This window comes from Heteronotia binoei, chromosome 20, assembly GCF_032191835.1.
Source record: "Heteronotia binoei isolate CCM8104 ecotype False Entrance Well chromosome 20, APGP_CSIRO_Hbin_v1, whole genome shotgun sequence".
Taxonomy (NCBI): domain Eukaryota; kingdom Metazoa; phylum Chordata; class Lepidosauria; order Squamata; family Gekkonidae; genus Heteronotia; species Heteronotia binoei.
In genome coordinates this window covers 28,076,902-28,093,852 of record NC_083242.1, presented here as the reverse complement: position 1 = coordinate 28,093,852, position 16,951 = coordinate 28,076,902, and the positions used below count along the sequence as shown (strand labels likewise).

At 50.6% G+C, this 16,951-nt stretch overlaps 1 protein-coding gene across 1 annotated transcript in view; it reads left to right on the top strand.

Annotated features, from left to right (window-relative positions):
• Positions 1–16,951, top strand: part of TRRAP (transformation/transcription domain associated protein) — a 280,470-nt gene that overhangs the window by 126,632 nt on the left and 136,887 nt on the right. The window contains 3 exon segments of the mRNA XM_060260958.1: positions 622–835; positions 9,273–9,398; positions 14,346–14,492. Of these exon segments, the coding sequence (XP_060116941.1) occupies positions 622–835; positions 9,273–9,398; positions 14,346–14,492 (487 nt within the window).

Sequence of the window (16,951 nt, the reverse complement as noted above, 5' to 3'; positions counted from 1 at the left end):
CGAGTTCGCTACAAGGTGCTGGTTATTACCTTTAAAGCCCGAGGACCTGCCTACCTTAGGGACTGCCTCTCTCCATATGTTCCCCAGAGAGCACTGAGATCCAGCTCCCAAAGTCTCTTTAAAATCCCTGGACCAAAGGAGGCCACACTGAAAGTAACGAGGGAGCAGGCCTTCTCAATAATGACTACCCCACTGGTGGAATCAGCTACCGGAGGAAGTGCGAGCCCTGCGGGACTTTAACCAGTTCCGCAGGGCTTGCAAAACTACCCTCTTTCAGCAAGCCTATAAGTTTGAACCCTGAAAGTGACATCTAGCCATCTGGATATATATCTCACTGGAATGTAGCACCCCTAATTAATTGTGGTTTTTAAAAATTTTACGTAACTGTTTTAACTGTATTTATTAATTGCATTTTATCATATGAATTGTATTATAATCATGGTACACACCATGTCTTGTTAGCCGCCCTGAGCCTGCCTCAGCGGGGAGGGCGGGATATAAATAAAAATTATTATTATTATTATTACATTTATTCTGTGTGGCTCTTACGTTAAGCAAGTTTGGCCACCCCTTTCTCAGACGCTTCTCTCCCCCCCCCCCCCGGCTATGTTTTAATTCCAGGAACAGCCTAACCAGGCCAACTTTGCTAACATCTGCACCGGCTTGGAGGTCCTCAGCTTCCTTCTGACGGTGCTGCAGTCTTCGGCGATCCTGAGCAGCTTCAAACCTCTGCAGCGGGGCATCGCGTCCTGCATGACTTGCGGAAACACCAAAGTCCTGAGAGCCGTTCACAGTCTCCTGTCCCGCTTGATGAGCACCTTCCCTACAGAACCAAGTACGTGCGTCTTTGTCTGGGGCAGTGATGCTCTGTATTCTTAGTGCTTGGGAGGGACAACAGTGGGAGGGCTTCTGGTGTCCTGGCCCCACTGATGGACCTCCTGATGGCACCTGGGTTTTTTGGCCGCTGTGTGACACAGAGTGTTGGACTGGATGGGCCATTGGCCTGATCCAACATGGCTTCTCATGGTCTTATGTACATTTCCCCCATGTTTTTCTTTATTTCTGTACGACTGAGGTCCCCCAACACGGTGCCTGCCAACACCTTTTCTAGTGCCCTTCCAAGTGTTTTTAGGAAGTGGGTGGGGCCAAGTAGGGCCTTTACCCGGCAAGGTTTCTGATTGGCCAGTGGAGATTTGATTGGCTGTAGTTTTTTTTTTTAAACGTTGCTTTAGTGGCAGCTGTCACCATGGCGCAAGGATCTGCACCGTATTGCTGAAGTTAAGCTGTGGTAATCATTTAGTGGCTGGCTCCCCCTCCTGCGGCAGCCATTTTGTGTCACCTTCCGTGCTGTGTCCGAATGCCAAACGTGCCCGGAGGCTCAAAAAGGCGGGGACCCTGCTGCACACGTTTTGTTCCTAGGGAGCGAACGTCTCTTAACTAGCTGATCTTCTCATTGCTTCTGTTCTTTATGGTCTGTTATTTTATCTCTTTTTTTCTTTTTTGAAACTTGCACTTTCAACCCCAATTAAAAGGGGGGGGGGGCGGGCAAGGGTGGAAATAGTTGAAATAAGTAATCATGAGGAATACATCATTATCCAGTGGCATAAAAACTTAATAACCTGTGGCAGTTATTACTTTGGCTCAAGGAAGGCATATCGTAAATTTAATGTCTTTTGCAATTACTGTTTTTCTCTCCTGCTTTAAAGGCGTAGTTTTTCAGATCTTCTTCGTGGTCTCTGTGCTTCACACTCATGGGATAGTGCGCCTGCGCCGATCCCCGAATCGGTATATGCAAAAGCCCGGGATTTTTTCGCGCCAGGCGCCAGCAGGCATGCGCAAGCGACCCACTGCGCATGCCCACCGGCGCCCGCGCGGCAATCCCGCCAGTTCCTTTCTGACCGCTGCGCTAGAGAGGTTCCCTTTCTGATTCTCCGGTCGGTGAGAGCGATCTTTTTCTCTCTTTCAGCCCGTTTTGGATTTGTATATAGTTAGTTAGCCAGTTATTAGTGTTAGTTAGTGTTAGAAAAAAAAAAAAAAAAAAGAAGAAGCGTTTTTGCTTTTAGTCCGGCGGATCGCCCTTTGGGGTGGTCCGCTTCCGTTTTTGACCTCCCTTTCTCTCGGACGTTTCTGAGTAAAAGAAAAAAGCTTTTCCCGCGCGACCGCTTATGGAAAGTCGCTGGGGGTTTTTTAAGCGCTGCCAGGCTTGTGGGAGGAAGATTGCCCCCCCCGACGGACATTCCTTGTGCCTACTGTGTTTGGGGGAGGCGCACAGAGTCGAGTCGTGCCCGCATTGCCTTCGGTTCTCGAAACAGACCAGGAAGAACCGAGCGGCTCGGCTATCGGCAGCGCTTACCGAATCGGCGCTTCGACCCCATCGACCGATGGAGGGTTCGGCACCGAAGTCGACCGACAACCCGGCACAGGAGCTTGCATCGGCCGATGCTGCTCCGATTCTGACCTTGGAATCGCCGGAAGAGCGTGGCTCCACGAAGCGTCCCCACGAGGGTTCGGTGGATACGCCCGCTAAAAAACGCCGAGAGGACTCGGGGACCCGAGATCCGAAAAAGGCGAAATCGAAGAAGAAGCACAAGCGACCCCGCACTCCTTCTCCGTCGGAGGGCGCATCGGCATCGGCAAAACCGCCGAAATCGATTCGGGTTTCCCCGCGCAGGAGCCCAGCAGCCCAACAACGCCTGTCGGCGTCGGAGCAGGAACCGGAAATTGACCTTACCCAACGGTCTTCATCCTCAGGCTCGCGGCGTCGGTCGAGCAGCGGATCGACGTCGGGGGTGGACGCTTCGGCACCGGTCATAGACCCGCCCTTCAAGCCCCGACCCCGGCGGGACCTAGCCTACACCCCGCAACGCTTCCCGATACCACCATGGGAGCAACGGCGGTGGCAACCTCCCTACTCCCGATACGAATCCTGTCGGTGGTACCCGGAGGACTACCAAGACTGGGAACAAGCTTCGGTGTTTTCTGCGACGTCGAGGGTCTCGCATCACTCCCGGAAGGCGTCGGCGTCGGTGTCGGTCCCCCCGGATCGACAGCTAGTCCCGGTCGAAGCTCCCCCGAGACTTTCGTCGGTGCAACTCCAACCGCGAGAGTCGACACCGAGGCTCTCCGAGCATTCCGCCCAGCGTGACTCCTCGTCATCGGAGTCGGACAGTGAGATCCCTGATCTGGAGCCTTCGCCTGGTTCCAACACGGCGGAGGATCTCCCGATCTCGCCGTCGGAAGACCTGAAATCCTATGGCGACCTTGTGAGGCGCATCGCTTCCACCCTTAAACTGCCTGTGATCCAACCGGAACCCGTAGTGGACGACAACGTGTTCGACATAATGCAGAGGAACACGTCCACTGCGGTGGCCCTTCCGGTCACCAAGGTGATTCTGCAGGCCATCAAAGAATCGTGGAACAAGCCTTCCTCCACACCTGTCTCCTCTAAACGCCTGGACCACATGTACAGGGTTCAGGAAGCAGGTGCTGAGTTTCTATTCACCCACCCACGTCCGAATTCCGTGGTCGTCTCCTCCTCCTCGAAGGCAAGGAAGGTGCACTCCTCCCCACCGGACAAGGAGGGCAGGAAGATCGATGGGATGGGCCGCAAGGTCTATTCAGCGGGGGCACTTGGCATCAAGGTATCCAACTATGCAGCCTGCATGGCCAGGTACCAGTATGCTGTGTGGGAACAGCTTTCCCCCTTCCTCTCTTCACTAAGTGAGGACAAGAAGACGGCGGCAATGAAATTACAAAGGGAAGGTCTCGCTGTAGCCAGACAGCAGCTGGCTGCAGCGAAACATATGGTGGAAGCTTCAGCCAAAGCCATCACATCGGCAGTTTGCATCAGGCGACACTCCTGGCTCAGGTCAACGGCACTGCACCAAGACACCAAGACCTTTATCGAGGACTTACCCTTCGAGGGTGAGGGGCTCTTCAGCACTACGACCGACGCGGCGCTGCAAGAGTTTGATAAGAGCGTCAAGACATCCAGGAACTTGGGGGTCCAGCCTTCCTCTAAGTCTCCGAAGTCGAAACAATGGTCCAAACCCTGGACCAAGAAGCCCTATCAGAAGTTCTCCCCTGAGCAGTGGCGTCCTCGCTCGCAGCAACCTGAACGACCGCCCTACTCCGGCAACGGTAGAAACCGTTATGGGGGCCAGCCTTCTAATAAATCTAAGGGGGCTCGGCCACAGAAGCAGGGGGTTTGACTTCCCGCAAGCACGCGTCATCGCCCCCACTGTCGACCATTCCATTCGCCTACGCCCTTTCCTGCCTGCCTGGGAGTTGATCTCCACAGACAGGTGGGCTCTGTCCATTATACGAGAGGGCTACAAGATAGAGTTTATCCAGACCCCAAACCAGTCCGTGGTAGTTACCACTCCCCCTTCCCCACCTCTGCTGGCGGAGGTGAGCAACCTCCTACAGAAACAAGCCATAGAAGTTGTTCCACCGGAGGCCAGGTTGGGAGGCTTCTACTCCCGCTACTTTCTGGTCCCCAAGAGGGACGGGGGCCTACGGCCTATCATGGACTTGCGGGGTCTGAACAAATTCATTCTATATCAGAAATTCAGAATGGCTACACTGCAAACAATCCTGCCCCTCATCAACCAAGGGGATTGGATGGCGACCCTGGACCTCAGGGATGCTTACTTTCATGTCAGCATCCATCCTGCGTTCAGGCGTTTCCTGCGGTTTGCAGTGGGTGCTCGTCACTTCCAATTCAGGGCCCTGCCGTTTGGACTGTCTACTGCTCCTCGGGTGTTCACGAAGCTGATGAGTGTGGTGGCTGCTCACCTTCGTCTTCAGGGAGTCGTTGTTTTTCCGTACATCGACGACTGGCTTCTCGTGGCAAGGTCGAGGGAGAGTCTAACATCTCATATCGCCATCACTCTGCGCCTTCTCGGCACCCTGGGGTTGCAGGTCAACGTGGAGAAGTCTCATCTCACCCCGTCAAAGACAGTTCAATTCATAGGGGCTCTGTTGGACACAGATCAGCACAGAGCTTTTCTTCCCGCTCAGAGAGCAAAGGACATCATGACCCTAGTACAGCTTCTCCAAAGACGACAGTGGGGCACAGCACAGCAGATCCAGCGGATGCTGGGACTGATGGCTGCGACGACGAGCGTGCTGCGTTTTGCAAGACTGCACATGAGGGGCTTACAACTATGGTTCTTGCGCCATTTTCGCCCTCTCAGAGACTCACCTCGGAAGAGGTTTACCATCCCATCCGAGGCTCTTCAAGCCCTGCAATGGTGGGGGTCGGAGGGCAACATCTGCCAAGGGGCTCCCTTTCATCTGCCAACCCCTTCCGTGACTATCGCCACCGATGCTTCCATGTGGGGGTGGGGAGCTCATCTGGAGAACTTATGTGTGGGGGGCAAGTGGCCACTGAAACTCAACCGGTACCACATAAACTACCTGGAACTGCTGGCGGTCCACTTTGCTCTTCGTTCCTTCCGCCCTTTGTTAGCGGGGAAGATAGTGGCATTACTGACGGACAACACCACTGCCATGTGTTATATAAACAGGCAGGGAGGGACAGTGTCTCACAGGCTGTGCTCACTGGCATTAGATCTCTGGAGGGAGTGCCTCCAGTGGGGCATTTTTGTGAAGGCTACGCATCTGCCTGGGGTCCTCAATGTACGGGCAGACTCGCTCAGCAGGGGCGCAGCGTCCCCACACGAATGGGAACTGCAGTGGAAGTTCCTGGAACCGGTGTTCCAACTTTGGGGCTACCCGCAGTTAGACGTCTTCGCCACAGCGCGGAACAAGAAGTGCCCATTGTTTTGTGCCAGAGGGGGTGCGGACCCAGCTTCCCTGGGGGACGGACTCCTTTTCCGGTGGGAGGGCTGGTTCCTGTACATGTTCCCACCCTTACCCCTGTTGACGAGAGTGGTCCACAAGTTAGTGCAGGAGAGGCCACGATGCATTCTGGTGACCCCGTGGTGGCCCCGTCAGAGCTGGTTCCCGATTCTGCTCCAGCAGTCGGAGGGGGTCTTTTACCAGTTTCCGGCGGAACCGGACCTGTTGTCGGCCCAGGGCGGACACGTACTCCATCACAACGTGCCACACCTGAAGCTGACAGCGTGGTTCATCGATCACTAGACTTTTCCACCAGAGTTCAACATGTGCTCCAGAGTAGCAGGAAACCTTCCACCCGTGCCTCTTACGAGAGGAAGTGGAAGAAGTTCAGTGACTTCGTGGCTGGCTCTCCTGTGCCAACCAACTCGGTTGGGCTCCCAAAAATTTTTGAGTTTCTTTTGTCCTTGATCGATGAGGGGTTAGTTTTCTCCTCCGTCAAGGTTTATTTGGCAGCTATTTCTGCCTTCCATGTCTCGGTTGAGGGTCACTCTGTTTTTGCGCACCCACATTCCAAGAGGTTTTTAAAGGGGCTCTTCCGGCTTCATCCCCCCTCGAGATCCCCTCCACAGTTGTGGGACCTGACTTTAGTTTTGGACAAGCTAACTCGCCGTCCCTTTGAACCCATGGCTACATGCTCCCTGCAGCTTTTGTCATGGAAGACTGCGTTTTTAGTGGCCATCACTTCAGCACGCCGTGCGGGGGAGCTCACAGCGATGCGGTGTGACTACCCATACCTTGCCTTTAGGGAGGCCGGAGTTTCTTTGGCCCCGGACATTACCTTTCTCCCGAAAGTAGTTTCCCAGTTTCACCTTAACTTAGAGGTTTGGTTACCCACGTTTTACCCTAGCCCTTCCTCGGACGAGGAACGGAGGCTACATGCACTGGACGTTAAGCGTGCCCTCCTGTTTTATTTAAACCGTTCAAGGGGTTTTCGTAAAGATAACCAGCTTTTTGTCTCCTACTCTGCCCCTAAGTTAGGGTCCAAGATTTCGTCTCAGAGACTTTCCAAGTGGCTTACTGAGACGATCAAACTTTGTTATCTGTTGGCTAAAAAGCCTTTACCTGGACCTGTGCGTGGGCACTCCACTAGGGCGATGGCTACGTCGGTGGCATTCCTGAAAGGCGTGTCCCTCTCCGATGTCTGCAAGGCGGCTACCTGGTCTTCTCCGCATGCCTTCATGAAGCATTACGCGCTGGACGTGCATGCTCAGCAGAGGACTCGGTTGGGAGCTGCGGTGCTACAGGCTGTGTCTTCAGGCTGACCGTCTTCCCGCCTCCAGGTATGCTTTGCTTGCTAATCTCCCATGAGTGTGAAGCACAGAGACCACGAAGAAGATAGACAGGTTGCTTACCTGTAACTGTAGATCTTCGAGTGGTCATCTGTGCATTCACACTACCCGCCCTCCTTCCCCACTGCTGACGGTCTCTCTCTCTCCAGAAGGGGGCTTTCAGCGGTCAGGGAGGAACTGGCGGGATTGCCGCGCGGGCGCCGGTGGGCATGCGCAGTGGGTCGCTTGCGCATGCCTGCTGGCGCCTGGCGCGAAAAAATCCCGGGCTTTTGCATATACCGATTCGGGGATCGGCGCAGGCGCACTATCCCATGAGTGTGAATGCACAGATGACCACTCGAAGATCTACAGTTACAGGTAAGCAACCTGTCTTTGTTGAACACTGGTGTTTTAATAAGACAAGAAAGGGAAATTGGGTGTGAAGGCAGACTTTAGCAAGGAGGGATACGGGACGAGCTGGTGGTTGCGAATAAATTTCATAGTAGAAAAGAGGCCCCTTGCACTGGGATAACTCCCACCCCAGCATACCAGTCTAATTTGTAGGGCGTTCAGGCTGCAATAAAGTTCTCAGAGCTGTGAGCAAAGAATCCACACGCAAGGGTGTCGAACTCATTTGTTATGAGGGCCGGATCTGACATAAATGAGACCTTGTTGGGCTGAGCCGTGTGTGTACCTATTTAAGATTAGGTAACAGAGATACCGGAGCCCTGTGGCACAGAGTGGTAAAGCTTGCAGTACTGCAGTCGGAGCTCTCTGCTCATGACCTGAGTTCGATCGCAGCAAAAAGTGGTTCAGGTAGCCGGCTCCAGGTTGACTCAGCCTTCCATCCTTCCGAGTTGGTAAAATGAGTACCCAGCTTGCTGGGGGGAAAGTGTAGATGACTGGGGAAGGCAATGGCAAACCACCCTGTAAAAAGTCTGCTGTGAAAACGTTGTAAAAGCAGCGTCACCCCAGAGTCGAAAATGATTGGTGCTTGCACAACGGACTACCTTTACCCTTTTTTAACAGAGATATAAATTTTATAAAGGACACAAACAAATATTTTTTAAAACTTAAAACATGCTGAAAACCTTAGCACTCATTGGTCTTTAAGGTGCTTTCATGGGATCCAGGGAACTGGGCAAAGGAAGCTCTGGCTCTTTCCTCCCTTCCCTGGAGGGCCAGAAGGGGAGGAGCCTCAGCCAATAGTAGCTACTGTGGGCTCAGTAGCTACTGTGCAATTGAGAGAGCCTGGCACAGCACGCTGTCCCTCCTCCCCTTCTTCCCCAAGGGAGGAATCTCAGCCAATGGAGAAAATAGACACTTTGCTCTGTAAGCTCTTGTGCGATTGAGCAAGCCTTGCAAAGCAAGCTGTTATGCAGAAAGAAGCAAGAGAGAAGGAAAAGGAAGCATATGACAGCCAGTAGCTCTGGGTCGCATGCTTAACACCCCTGATCCACCATGATCTCTGTAGGGAGGCAATGAAAAATTCTTTTAAATGAGCAGCAGTATTTTCTGCATCACTCAGACTCCACCGCTGGAAAACCTGGCAAAACAAAAAAGCCTTCACCAGAATGAGGCAAGTGGAATACAGCGCAATCTTTTTCTTCCATTACAGGAAATCTGTTGCTCCACATTGGGGCAACCACTAAAAAGGCCATGCTGCCACTGGATGCCGTTCTGTAGGCGTACTCCAAAGGATACTCCAAACAAAGCCTTGTTGACAGATCTTGAGAGATAGGGAGGGTCTGTGTGTTGCAAAGAGGTAGAAGCAGAAAATATAGATATGCTACAGGCGTGTGGGATACACAAACAGTAGTTCATGTCCAGTAATTATGCTTATCTGTTTGTGGAGGATAATACTTTGTCCCCCTCCCCAAACTTGTGTCCATTGTTTTGTGCTCATCACATTTAATGTGTTTTTCCTTTTATCGTTTGCTGATCCTTGGAGCTGGTCTTATATCAAAACGAAATTTTATTTCATATTGGATTTGGTTTGATTTTGAGCTGCTTTAGAAGCATGAGAGCGAGTGTCGGGGTAACGTTCTTGCACTGCGCTGTCCTGCTAAAAGTTACCGGTTAAAGCAAAAGGCAAGCACCGTCTTTAATCCCATAACACTCTCATTAACTCCGGTGCAGGCACTTCGAGCGTGGCCTCCAAGTATGAAGAACTGGAGTGTCTCTATGCTGCTGTCGGGAAGGTTATCTACGAAGGACTGACTAATTATGAAAAAGCAACCAATGCAAACCCTTCTCAGCTTTTTGGTAAGTGCCTCCCTCTCTCTCTCGCATAACCATGTACGGAGGATGGCTAGTTTTGCTGTTGTGATTCTTGTTAGAGGAAACCGTGGTTGGTGCTACGCAATGCTTCAGGGAAACATTATGCCCATCAGCCTATGCAGGGCCAGCCCTAAGGCGCATAGTGCTCCAGGCAGCCTCGCTGCCCACTGCCTCCTCCCTCCCCTCCCTCACAATTTTAATGCCCGGGAAACGGCAAAGCACCACATTTCCAGGGCTCTTTAAAGGCCTCTCCCCCACTGATCAGCTGATCGGTAGGGGGGACAGCCTTTAAAGAGCCCCAGGAACAATTCTGAGTCTATTATCTTCCTTCGTCAGGATTTTGTTTGTTTTACTGAATTTGTAGGCCACTTTTCTCACTGAGGCTCAAAGTGCAGCACAAATTGGTAACAGTGTGTAAAAAAGAGACATCTGATAAGCACAGCATAGGTTGAGACAAATCAGTGCAAGGAGGCATAAAATGAACTGGGAGTGGGTTATTTATAGAAATCTGAGCGAATGTAGCTTATTGGATGTGCTAGAGCAGGGGTAGCCAAACTTGCTTAACATAAGAGCCACATAGGACAGTGTTTCACATTTGCAGGGTCGTGACCCGGTACCGGGCCACGGAAGCCTCACTACCGGGTCACAAGAAAAGCCAAAGCTAGCCCCACCCCCAGCAAAGCATGACCTCTGCTCTGCTTCCTTCCTCCCCCTGTCTCTCTGTGTGCAGAAAAAAGCTAGCCTTGAAGACTGACACAGGCTGCAAAGCCTGAGCTCCATTTGGCTTCCTTCCTTCCCCTGTTTCTGTGTTGTGCAGAAAAAAGCTAGCCTTGAAGACTGACACAGGCTGCAAAGCCTGAGCTCCATTTGGCTTCCTTCCTTCCCCTGTCTCTGTGTTGTGCAGAGAAAAGCTAGCCTTGAAGACTGACACAGGCTGCAAAGCCTGAGGTCCATTTGGCTTCCTTCCTTCCCCCATCTCTGTGTTGTGTAGAGAGGAGCTGGGCTGCCTCTCCTTCTTCTCCCCCCCCCCCCCACTCCCAGTGTTTAAGAGAAAAGCTGGAGTCCACTGGCACTTTAGACGTATGAAGTGTTCTTCAAGGTATGAGCTTTCATGTGCTTTGCAGTATGTTCTTTTGGGGAGATTTCCCCAGGAGGCCTGGGCGGCAAAGAAGGGTGTGTGTGTTTTTTTCAGCCGGGAGTGGTGGGGAGTGGGCATTCCAGTAGCTTTTTTTTTAACAAAACAACTCCTGGGCAGAATTGTTGCTGGCTGGGGTCATCTGATGGTGAGAAAGGGTTTTTTTCTCTTCCCACCCCGCCCCTCTTTCTTTCTTTCCCTGCAAGTGATGCTCTGTCTGTATTTTTGGTGCTGGGAGGCAGGGGGAAGCAACAGTGGGAGGTCTTCTAGTGCCCTGGCCACACTGGTGGACATTCTGGTGCTTTCTGGGCATTGTATGAGAGAATTTTGGACTGGATAGTCCACTGGCCTGATCCAACATAGCTCCTCTTATGTTCTTACTTTCCATGTTTTCTTTTCCTCTCCTTCTATTTCATTATTTCCTTTTCGTTCTTTCCTTCCATTTTTACTGGATGAAACTTTTCTGGTCATCATAGTGCTGTTGCAGACATAGGAGCTCTGCTAATGAAAAGTTGGCACCCCCAGTTGTATCCAGCTGGCTTTTCTATGAGATTTCCGTGAGAGTGAGAGGTGTGGGGCAGAAAGAGATTATTGGAGTTTACTGCAGTATATCTCAACAGCACTGGAAGTGGTGGTACTATGAACTTGGCGCCATTTTACTGATCCTGCTTTTAACAGCTTTTTGACACCAAAATTAAACTCCTTCTGTAGATATTATAAAGGATGAAAAAAGTTCACTGGCTAAATATCTGCAAAACAGGTTGCTTTTAAAGGCATGGGAAACACAGCCAGTAAAAAGCTGCAAACCCCTCATAAATATCCTTTTTGGGATAACTACAGAAAAGCTTGTATGAACTTCATATAACTGGAAATTAATTCATTACTTGCAGTACAATTCTCTGCTGCCTTTCACAGCAATTTCCCAGTGTTTCAGCCAAAGAAAAGTATGAAAAATAGCTGTCAAAAGATTTTCTTGAAACCAAACAGGCTTGGTTATAGCTTGAGTCAGAGTTCCAGTAGTAGCAGCTGAAGGAAGGGCCTACTAAATGTTTCAGCATATTTTGAGGTAGAGCAGCTGCCAGGGCCCAGAGTTTGAATCGGGCAGCGGCGATGCCTGACAGTGCCGGGGACAGCTCAGCGGAGTCAATCCCCTCCCAAGTCCGCTACCGGAATTGCTTCTGTCAATAAAACGGGCCCGTGGCTGTCTTGGCTTTTGGCCGGGGCTGCTGCTTTAAATGGCAAATGTCCTTCACTATCCTCGCCTGTGATCTCTGCCGACAGATGTAATTTCACTTGGGGAATTGCTTATTTGTCAGGTGTCAAGTTGGACTCTAGAAACACACTAAGCAAGAAAGAGACTTCTTAGCGTTTGTCCGGAATGCTCTCAAGGTTAGAGCAAGACCATTTCTCCAGAGCCTAGTATACAGTGTAATTTTTTTTTAAATGAGAGAGAAAGCAATTTTTTTTTTAAAGGATGCAAAATATCAAACATCCTTTTGGAAGCAGAAAGACAGGAGTAGGGGTGGAATTCTTGCAGGAGCTCCTTTACATATTAGGTCACACGCCGCTGATGTAGCCAGTCCTCCAGGAGCTCTTATTACAGGACCTACTGTAAGGGAGGATTGGCTACATCAAGAGGGTGTGGCCTAATATCCAAAGGAGCTCCTGCTAGAATTCCACCTCTGAGGAAGAGCTTGGGATGGGGGGAAAGAATGGGGCAAGTTATTGATTCCCTCGGCTCCCAGAGACAGAGTGTCTGAATCGAGGATCCCTGATCTTTTCGAGACTGCGGCAACCTTTGGAATGCGGGCACAACCACCAGAAGGAAGAGCCAGTGGCACAGAGGAAGTCTAAGCGGAGGGGGAAAGATGGATAATTAGTGCCATTGGGAAGGAGAAACGAAACAGAATAAAACCAACAGCGGCCAATCAGAAGGCCTGCTGGCAAGCGCCCCACTAGCCCTGCCCGCATTCTAAAAACAGTTGGTGGGTGCTGGAAAGGTGTCCAGGAGCAGGCTCAACATTGGGGACCTCTGGCCTCTTGTGTGGGAGTGGTTTTCTGCAGGATGGCTAAGTCATGCTTTGGTGGTCAGCTAGAATGAGTCCAGTAACACCTTAGGAGACAAGATTTTGGGGGATATGGAATTTACTGCCACAGGAGGCGATGGTGGCTGCAAGCATAGACACCTTCAAGAGGGGATTGGTAAACATATGGAGCAGAGGTCCATCAGTGACTATTAGCCACAGCATATTGATATTAACATAAGAACATAAGAGAAGCCCTGTTGGATCAGGCCAATGGCCCATCCAGTCCAACACTCTGTGTCACATAAGAACATAAGATAAGCCCTGTTGGATCAGGCCAATGGCCCATCCAGTCCAACACTCTGTGTCACATAAGAACATAAGAGAAGGCATGTTGGATCAGACCAATGGCCCGTCCAGTCCAACACTCTGTGTCATGTAAGAACATAAGAGAAGCCATGTTGGATCAGGCCAGTGGCCCCTCCAGTGCAACACTCTGTGTCACATAAGAACATAAGATAAGCCCTGTTGGATCAGGCCAATGGCCCATCCAGTCCAACACTCTGTGTCACATAAGAACATAAGAGAAGCCATGTTGGATCAGACCAATGGCCCGTCCAGTCCAACACTCTGTGTCATGTAAGAACATAAGAGAAGCCATGTTGGATCAGGCCAGTGGCCCATCCAGTCCAACACTCTGTGTCACATAAGAACATAAGATAAGCCCTGTTGGATCAGGCCAATGGCCCATCCAGTCCAACACTCTGTGTCACATAAGAACATAAGAGAAGCCATGTTGGATCAGACCAATGGCCCATCCAGTCCAACACTCTGTGTCACATAAGAACATAAGAGAAGCCATGTTGGATCAGGCCAATGGCCCATCCAGTCCAACACTCTGTGTCACATAAGAACATAAGAGAAGCCCTGTTGGATCAGGCCAGTGGCCCATCCAGTCCAACACTCTGTGTCACACAATGGCCAAAAAAACGCCAGGTGCCATCAGGAGGTCCATCAGTGGGGCCAGGACACTACAAGCCCTCTTACTGTGCCCCCCATCCCAACCACCAAGAATACAGAGCATCACTGCCCCAGACAGAGTTCCATCAATATGCTGTGGCTAATAGCCACTGATTGACCTCTGCTCCAGATGTTTATCCTATCCCCTCTTGAAGCTGTCTATGCTTGCAGCCACCACCTGCTGTAGCAGTGAATTCCATGTGTTATTCATGCGTATATCAGTAAGATAGTAAATAAATAAAACAATTTAAGCTAAAAAATCTTATATAAACCCTGATGGTGCTCTACTTACTTCTGTTAAAGACTGCCAGACATATACATATATAAGCATATAAATCTATAGTCACATTATAGAGAAGTACATCTTTATAATGTTACAAAGAGAAGTCCATTCTCATGATGATACGATGAGTACCCGGATGTAGACTCGTTTAATCAAAGTCTTCCTCAAGCGTGTTCCTGTTTTCTTCAGAGTTCCCAACCTCTTGTTCGGCGTTATTAATGGAAGCAAGCCTGACCATAACCTCTTCTCTAAACAGATGCAAAAGCCTTCTGAAATTGGCTGGCGCAATACTCTCTGCAAACCTCTTTGTCTTCTTCAAAATTGTCGAGGTCAGTTAGGCTGAGAGAGAGAGAGCGCCCGGCGCAACGTCACCCCTCGAAGCTTCGTGGCCTAACGTGGAGTGGAAACCAGGTTTCATTAACCGCAATAACACTCTCTCCCCCCCCACACACCTTTTGGGATGTTTTTAGGTACTTTAATGATCCTGAAGTCTGCGTGCAGCAACAATCCCAGTTATATAGACAGACTGATTTCGGTCTTCATGCGGTCCCTGCAGAAGATGGTGCGGGAGCACTTGAACCAGCAGGCACAAGCGGGGACAGCAGAAGCAAACACAGGTAATACCCACCTCTGCCAGTCGGTGTCCCAAGGCTGAGTTGCGTGGAGAAGCGCCTCCCCAGGCTGGGTTTAAAAGGGAGAGCTCTTGGTCCAGAGTTAAAACGTTCATGGGCAAAGATGTTGCGCTGGAAAGTCTGTAATGCTAAACTTGAGAATTGTAGTGTTGGAAGGGACCCCCAGGATCATCTAGTCCAACCCCCTGCACAATGCAAGAAACTCAGAGATGCCTCCTCCCCACACACAAATACCCAGCGTCCGTGCAAAAAACCTCTAGGATACCTGGCCAAAGTGGCCTGGAGAAAATGGCTTCCTGACTCCAAAGTGGCAATTGGCATTTTCCCGGGAGTGTAAGAAAGGGCCATGAGAACTCAGCACTGATGCAACCCTCCCTGCCTAAGTTCACAGGACCAGCAGTGCTGTCAGATGGCCATCTAGCCTTTGTTTGAGAACCTCCGAGGAAGGAGAGCCCACCACCTCCCATGGAGGAAGCCTGTTCCGCTGAGGAACTGCTCTTAACGGTCAGGAAGTTCTTCCTAATGTAGGGAAATTGGCCATCTTCTAATCCACAAGTCCAGAGCATGGTGCGTATGGGTGCCTGGGCACCCACTGACACCTTTCCAAGTGTTTTTAGGAAGCTAGTGGGACTTCTGATTGGTCACTAGAGATCCGATTGGCAATAAAGATTGAGAGGAACCTGTTTAAACCAAGCTGCCAGAAACGTGGCATTACTGTAACCTTACTGCCTGACATTTTGTGGCTGCTCCACCTCCCGCTGCAGTCATTTTGTGACTGTACCTGCCACCCTTTGCCAGAATTCTAAAGATGGCACAAAAATGTCCTATCCCTGTTCTGTCCTAAAGGTTGAAATGAACGTTAGCCTTGGCAAATAAAGTGGTTCTGAACCTTGAAGTTTTTAACAAGATAATGAGATATTGAACACAAGCCCTTGCTGGCCTGGAGGGTCGTCTGGGGACAGGAAAGGAAGGAGTGTTAAATCCCATGCCCACAAATGCTTCCTTTGCCCCAAGCGATTTTTCTTCCACTTCCTGTTGAGCTTCCTGGAGAGCCGGTTTGGTGTAGTGGTTAAGTGTGCGGACTCTTATCTGGGAGAACCGGGTTTGATTCCCCCCTTCTCCACTTGCACCTGCTGGCATGGCCTTGGGTCAGCCATAGCTCTGGCAGAAGTTGTCCTTGAAAGGGCAGCTGCTGTGAGAGCCCTCTCAGCCCCACCCACCTCACAGGGTGTCTGTTGTGGGGGAGGAAGGTAAAGGAGATTGTGAGCCGCTCTGAGACTCTTCGGAGTGGAGGGCGGGATATAAATCCAATATCTTCATCTACCTCACAGGGTGTCTGTTGTGGGGGAGGAAGGGAAAGGAGATTGTACGCTGCTCTGAGACTCTGTCCTTGAAAGGGCAGCTTCTGGGAGAGCCCTCTCAGCCCCACCCACCTCACGGGGTGTCTGTTGTGAGGGAGGAAAGTAAAGGAGATTGTGAGCTGCTCTGAGACTCTGTCCTTGAAAGGGCAGCTGCTGTGAGAGCCCTCTCCAGCCCCACCCACCTCACAGGGTGCCTGTTGTGGGGGAGGAAGGGAAAGGAGATTGTAGGCCGCTCTGAGACTCTGTCCTTGAAAGGGCAGCTGCTGTGAGAGCCCTCTCCAGCCCCACCCACCTCTCAGGGTGTCTGTTGTGGGGGAGGAAGGTAAAGGAGATTGTAGGCCACTCTGAGACTCTTCGGAGTGGAGGGCGGGATATAAATCCAATATCATCATCATCTTCTTCTTCTTCATCCTGCTTCAAAATTACAGGCAAGGAGAGAGACGGGTTATGTGTTCACTTCTTACAGTTGTATTCGGCCACTGCAATTTTTTCCTCCCTCCACCCCCAGCCCTTGTGTTCCCAGTGCAAGGGAGAATACGGAGTTGGAACTCAGGGGTTTCTCATGTAATGCCTAAGACCATATGGGGTAGAGGAGAGATCTGGGCTGGATTTGAGAGTTGTGTTGGATGTTCCTTGCTTCCTTGTTGCCCTTCATACTCATTGTTACACCTTTCTCTAACTTTGGTTTGTTATACCCTTCGGGTTCAAGGCTTCATCCTCCTAATTTCAGGGTAGGGACAGGCTAAAATTCAAAGTGGGAAATAACTCAGGGTGCTTTTACACAGCAGCTTTTTTGCAAATGGATTTTGGTATTCTTACACAGTAAAAATCCAGTAGCAAAGCGTGTTATTTACTGTTTGTGAATGCACCCTCAGTGTTAGTTGCTCTTCATTTATTGGCCAGGCTGCATTGTTGAATTTGTCTTTTTACGCTGAGAAATTCTGAAATAAGCAGGCATTGATTATACCATTGAGGCACTGTTCTTGTGTGCTGCTCAACACAAAACACATCTTTACTCTGCAGCTTTTATTTAAAGGGTTTTTCCTAAAGCTGGGGCTTTGTAGATTCACTTAAAAGCAGCCA